Raw genomic sequence first — 6,232 nt, 5'->3', positions numbered from 1 at the left:
TGCTCTTACACCTTTTTCCTGAATCAATCTTATCCAATTCAGGCCGTACATCCTCTGAGTTTCAGTTTCGTCTTCCGGAACAAGGCGGGGCCCTGCTTGGTTTTGAACTGCTTTGTCTCCAGATATGCAAATGCTCCCTGACTGTCCGCCCCTCCTCTCTCCCCACAACTGAGGGTGAGTCACCCTACCTCCAAGCCGGTGGCACCCCTGGGGTACAAAAGTTCAGAGGCTGCTGGCAGCAGTCTTCAGATCACTCAGCGCCAGCAGGAGAGAGAGGAGTCTGGAGAGAGCGAGAGAGAGCAACATGGCTGCGGGACCAGGTAGAGGGGGGCCCTGGGTCCCGAGAGACCCCATTTTCTTTGGGGTTCCATTTTGGTCTTTCCTTGTGGTGTGTGCTTGCTTTAGGAGACTCACTTTTTGCTCTGTGGTCTCCAACTCCTGGCCCGAGATGACTCTCTTCCTGCTTCTTGGAGTAGCTGGGATTAAAGGTGTATGCAACCACACCTGGTCTGCTGCATATTCTGTGTGTGTGTGTGTGTGTGTGTGTGTGTGTGTGTGTGCTGATCCTGGTGGGGCTTGAACTCACAGCCTGGGCGCTGTCCCTGACCTTCTTTTGCTCGAGGCTGGCGCTCTACCCCTTCAGCCACAGCTTGACTTCTGACTTTTTGGTAGTTAGTTAATTGGAGATCAGGGTTTCCTGGACTTTCTGCTCGGGTGGGCCTCAAACTGCCATCCTCGGCTCTCAGCCTCCAGAGTGGCTGAGATTAGGGGAGTGAGCTGCTGCTGGGGGCATTTTTCTCAACACTTGGAGTGTGGTCTAACAGCCATTTCTTGGTCAACAGCTCCTGCGTCTGGAGATGACACTCTAAGGTAAGACAAATACTGGCTCAGGCCATGGAACAGAAGCAAGAGGAAATGGATTTATTTAAACATAAATTGAGGAGGCTGGGCAGGTGGCTCAGTGGTAGAGTGCTCGCCTCGCATGCGTGAGGCCCTGGGTTCGAGTCCTCAGCACCACATAAGCAGAAAAAGCCAGAAGTGGCACTGTGGTTCAAGTGGTAGAGCACTAGCTTTGAGCTGAAGAGCTGAGGGACAGCGCCCAGGCCCAGAGTTCAAGACCCACAACCAACAAAAATAAATAATAATATAATTCTTCTTTCCTTCTATGCCCTGTTACCATTCTTTCGTTTTGTCTTTCCAAATTAATTTTGTAAGATGATTGTGATTTATCTCTGCTCCTGTGCCCTCTGAATTCTTCCTTCCTTCCTTCCTTCCTTCCTTTCTTTCTTTCTTTCCCTTTTGTCGGTCGTGGGGCTTGAACTCTGGGCCTGGGCGCTGTCCCTCAGCTCTTCAGCTCAAAGTGAGTGCTCTACCACTTGAGCCACAGCGCCACTTCTGGCTTTTTCTGCATATGTGGTGTTGAGGACTCGAACCCAGGTCCTCATGCATGCGAGCGAGCACTCTAACACTGAGCCACCTGCCCAGCCCTCCCTCCCTCCCTCCCTCCTCTCTCTCTCTCTCTCTCTCTCTCTCTCTCTCTCTCTCTCTCTCTCTCTCTCTCTCTCTCTCTCTCTCTCTCTCTTTTGTTCCTTTTATGCTGGTCCTGGGGCTTGAACTCAGGGCCTGCGCACGGTCCCTGAGCTTTTTCACTCAAGGGTGTGAATGACTACAGGAACCACAGCTCCACTTCTGCTTTTTGCTGGTTCATGGGAGATCAGAGTCTCAAAGACTTTCCTGCCCGGGCTGGCTTTGAACCACAACCCTCAGATCTCAGCCTCCTGAGTCGCTGGGATGACAGGCGGGAGCCACTGGTACCTGGCAAAAACACACCGCTAGCTGAATTGGAGGCTGGAACCCTGTGGTTCCAGAATAATCTTCAAACATCCTGACTACAAGATGCATCTCTGGCTCTGTGTGGGAGAGAGACGCCGACCATTCGAACAGACCCATGCCCATAAGCCGGAGATGGAACAGAAAAACCACCGATGCCGGGCACCGGCGCTCACGCCTGCCATCCCAGCCACTCAGGAGGCTGAGATCTGAGGATCGTGGTTCAAAGCCAGCCCAGGCAGGAAAGTCTGTGAGACTCTGATCTCCCATGAACCACCAGAAAACCAGAAGTGGTGCTGTGGCTCAAGGGGTAGAGCGCCAGCCTGGAGCTGAAGAGCTCAGGGACAGCGCCCAGGCCCCGAGTTCAAGACCCAGGACTGACAAAACAAACCAATGAAAGAGAGAAGAGACAAAGCTCCTGAGGTCTCATGTTTGGGGTCAGCCGTGTGGGGGAGGGGGGCATGGATTCCAGGTGTGCGCAGCGAGGGGTGTACCTGGTGTGTTCCAGGAGGCGGATCGAGCCCTGGGAGTTCGAAGCGTTCTTCAACCCGCAGGAGCTGCGCAGGGAGGCGTGTCTGCTGTACCAGATCACCTGGAGCAGCCACAAGGTGTGGAGGGAGACCGCCAAGAACACGGCGGACAGTCACGTGGAAGTGAACTTCATCAAAAACCTGACCGCAGGGCGGTACTGCCGACCATCCACCCGCTGCTCCATTCTCTGGTTCCTGTCCTGGAGCCCCTGTTCCTCCTGTTCGAAGGCCATCAGGCTGTTCCTCAGCCAGCACCCCGGTGTGTCTCTGGTCATCTATGTCGCCCGGCTTTTCCAGCACATGGATCCTCAAAATCGCCAAGGGCTCCGGGAACTCCTTCACAGTGGGGTCACCATCCAGGTGATGAGGCCCCAAGGTAACAGCCAGGGGTGGGGACAGGGAAGAGGGACAGAGGAGAACGGAGGGAAGCGTAAGCTCAGAAGAGATTGCAAGCCGGGCTCTGTGGCTCACGCCTGTAATCCCCGCTCCTCAGGAGGCTGAGGTCTGAGGATCACGGTTCAAAGCCAGCCTGAGCAAGGAAAGTCTGGGAGACTGTTAGCTCCAATGAACTACCAGAAAACCAGAGGTGGCGCTGTGGCTCAAGTGGTAGAGCACCCGCCTTGAGCAAAAAGGAAACAACAAAAAAAAAAGTGAAGTGAGATTTTGGATTCCTGAGTTCGAACCCCAGCAATGGTTCAAAAACACACCACCACCACCAACAGCAAAATCAAACTGATTCCTTTCTCTGCTCGTACCCCTGCAGCCTCTTTAGCTTTTGTAGGAACTGTAAAGCATCTTGTCAAACCAACGGGACTTGTTTTGTCAGACCTGGGGCTTGAACTCGGGGCCTGGGCGTTGTCCCTGAGCTCTTTCACTCAAGGTGGGTGCTCTACCCCTTGAGCCACAGCGCCACTTCTGGTTTTCTGGTGATTCATGGGAGATCAGAGACTCACTGACTTTCCTGCCCAGGCTGGCTTTGAACCGGGATCCTCAGCTCTCAGCCTCCTGAGTAGCTGGGATGATAGGCGGGAGCTACTGGTGTCTGGCTTACACAAGCTGTGTGTTTCCTTAGAGTATGATTACTGCTGGAAGAATTTTGTCAACTACCCCCCTGGGCAGGAAGAGCACTGGCCAAGATACCCCATCCAGTGCATGGCGCTTTACAATTTGGAACTCTACTGCATTATTCATGTGAGTTTCCTGGAAAGACAAAGATTCTCACTGCACAAATTCTCCTCCTTCAAACTCCTCTTCTGCTGTTCTGGTGTATAACCATCTGTCTGTCTCCTTTTGTCTTCTATATTGTTATTAACTTACTTAAGTATTGATCCATCTGTTTTGTGCCGGTCCTGGGACTCGAACTCAGGGCCTAGATGCTGTCTGTCCCTGATCTTCTTTTGCTCAAAGCTTGGTGTTCTACCACTTGAGCCACAGCTCCACGTCTGGTTTTCTGGTAGTGCATGGGAGATAAAGAGTCTTATGGACTTTTCCTGCCCTGGGCTGGCTTCAAACCTGGATCCTCAGATCTCAGCCTCCTGAGTAGCTGGGATTACAGGGGTGAGCCACCAGCGCCTGGCTATGCGATCTTCTTTGAGTTCTAGGTCAAATACTGACTTATGGCAATAATTACATTAATTAAAATACTTATGCTGGGTGCTGGTGGCTCCCCCCTGTCATCCTAGCTACCCAGGAGATCTGAGGATCGCGGTTCAAAGCCAGCCCAAGCAGGAAAAGTCCAGGAGAGATTCTTCAATGAGCCACCAAAAAGCTGGAAGTGGTGGCGTGGCTCAAATGGTAGAGCACCAGCTTTGAGTGGGAAAAGTTCAGGGACAACGTGCACAGGTCCTGAGTTCAAGCCTCAGGATGGACACAAACCAAAGTACTGATCCTAAGATGAAAGGAATCTATCTTTCTGTTTTGTTCTAGAATCTTCCACCCTGTGTACGGATTTCAAAACAACGTCAAAACCAGCTTACATTTTTCTCACTTCGGCTTGAGAATGTCCACTATCAGAGGATCCCACCTCCGCTTCTTTTGCCGACGGGGTTGGTGTTTGTGTTTCCGTGGAGATGAAGATGATATTGTCACGTGTGGACCATTTCCACAGCAAAAGAGATCTTCTTTTCTGTCAGTCCTGGGGTTCGAACTCAGGGCCTGGGTGCTGTCCCTGAGCTTCTTTGGCTCAAGGCTGGTGCTCTACCACTTGAGCCATAGCGCCACTTCTGGCTTTTTTTGGGTGCTTCATTGGAGATCCGAGTCTCATGGACTTTCCTGCTTGGGCTGGCTTCGAACAGTGATCCTCAGATCTCAGCCTCCTGGTTGGCTGGGATGATTGGGGCCTGGCTTTCATTGAGAGTTTTTAGACTCTGGGCTGGGCATGGTGCTACACCTCTATAATCTTGGCTCTCCAGGAGAACACTTAGTTCTGGGTCTGAACCATCTACAGAGACTTGGTTTTTTTTTTTTGTCTTTTCTTGGTGCTAGTCCTGGGGCTTGAACTCAGGGCCTTGTGTGCTGTCTCTGAGCTTTTTTTTGGGTCAAGGCTGGTGCTCTACCACTTGAGCCACAGCTCTATTTCTAGCTTTTTTTTTTCCAGTGGTCTATTGGAGATAAGAGTTTCATGGAGTTTCCTGCCTGGGCTGGCTTTGAACCAGGATCTGCGTCTCTCAGGATCCTGAGGAGCTGAGATTACAGGCGGGAGCTACCAAGCTCTTGTGTCAAAACAAACAAACAAACAAATAGAAAAGTTCCTCTCCAGCCATATCCCCGATTGTATCATTTCCTGCCATCTCTCCTAATTACCCCACAGCTTCCCGTCTGAAAATAATAAATATTTATTATGGTGTGCAGTGTGTCGGGCAGCCGGGTGCCGGTGGTCACTAGCTCTAACGGAGTAACTTGGCGCCTTGGTTGATAGAAGCTGGGTACTTGTGCACAGTACTTGGTGTCTCTGCAGGGTGCTGACAGGCTGAGTGCTCTGTCTGTTGGAGCCAAGAGGGAAGCTTCTGATCCCCGGCTTTGGATGCTCCTGTTGGGGTTTTCTGTGTGTGTGTGTGTCTGTGTGTGTGTGTGTGTGTTAGTACTGAGATGTGCACTCAGGGCCTGCGCTTTTGGCTCAAGGCTGGCGTTCTACCACTTGAACCACACCTCTAGTTGCAGCTTTTCGCTGATTCAGAGGTGACCAGAGTTCCACGAACTTTTCCTGCATCCGGCTGGCTACACATCACCAGCTTCTGATCTCAGCCTCCCTGAGTAGCTAGGATTACAGTGTATACATTTTCCTTCCTTCCTTCCTCCCTCCCTCCCTCCTTCCCTCCGTCCCTTCTTTCCTTCCTCCCTCCTTTCTTCCCTCCTTCCCTTGCTTCTTTCCTTCCTCTCTCTTTTCTCTTTCCCAGTCCTGGGACTTGAACTCAGGGCCTGGGCGCTGTCCCTCAGCTCTTCAGCTCAAGGCTGGCGCTCTACCACTTGAGCCACAGCGCCCTTTCCGGCTTTTTCTGTGTATGTGGTGCTGAGGAATCGAACCCAGGGCTTCCTGCACGTTAAGCAAGCACTCTACCACGGAGCCCCCTTCCCAGCCACATTTTTCTTTCTTTGTGCCAGTACCCAGGCTTGAACCCACGGCCCAGGTGTTTTCCCTGAGCTGATAAGGGGTGAGCCTTGAGGTTTTAGCAGGTTTAAGAAGCTCTGAGTCCTTCTGGGCCGGCAGCCTCCTCTCCACCGCTATCTACTACTTGTAGATACAGCATACAGCTTAGTCCGCCATGATGAAGCCCGCCTGTCATCCCAGCGACTCAGGAGGCTGAGAGCTGAGGATCGTGGTTCGAGGCCAGCCTGGGCAGGAAAGTCCGTGGGGCTCTGATCTTCAAGGAACC

General features: G+C 52.2%; 1 protein-coding gene across 1 annotated transcript; it reads left to right on the top strand.

The window, feature by feature from the left end:
• The first annotated feature begins 215 nt into the window (after positions 1 to 215).
• On the top strand, positions 216 to 5,205 carry LOC138803641 (C->U-editing enzyme APOBEC-1-like). The gene is made up of 5 exons (XM_069987687.1): positions 216 to 320; positions 843 to 870; positions 2,339 to 2,736; positions 3,433 to 3,551; positions 4,287 to 5,205. Exons 1-5 carry the CDS (start codon positions 305 to 307, stop codon positions 4,431 to 4,433), a joined length of 708 nt encoding a protein of 235 aa, XP_069843788.1. The 5' UTR covers positions 216 to 304; the 3' UTR covers positions 4,434 to 5,205.
• The last annotated feature ends 1,027 nt before the right edge of the window (positions 5,206 to 6,232 follow it).

Source organism: Dipodomys merriami, unplaced genomic scaffold (assembly GCF_024711535.1).
Source record: "Dipodomys merriami isolate MVZ:Mamm:240054 unplaced genomic scaffold, mDipMer1.0.p SCAF_345, whole genome shotgun sequence".
Classification (NCBI taxonomy): Eukaryota; Metazoa; Chordata; class Mammalia; order Rodentia; family Heteromyidae; genus Dipodomys; species Dipodomys merriami.
Note: the sequence above shows the minus strand (reverse complement) of the source record. Positions and strands in the feature narration are given on the sequence as shown.

What these genes read in the sequence shown, in the direction of transcription:
- LOC138803641 (XM_069987687.1), top strand. An exon ending in TCTGGAGATGACACTCTAAG is followed by an intron (nt 871 to 2,338) that starts GTAAGACAAATA and finishes GGTGTGTTCCAG; the next exon opens with GAGGCGGATCGAGCCCTGGG. An exon ending in AACTCTACTGCATTATTCAT is followed by an intron (nt 3,552 to 4,286) that starts GTGAGTTTCCTG and finishes GTTTTGTTCTAG; the next exon opens with AATCTTCCACCCTGTGTACG.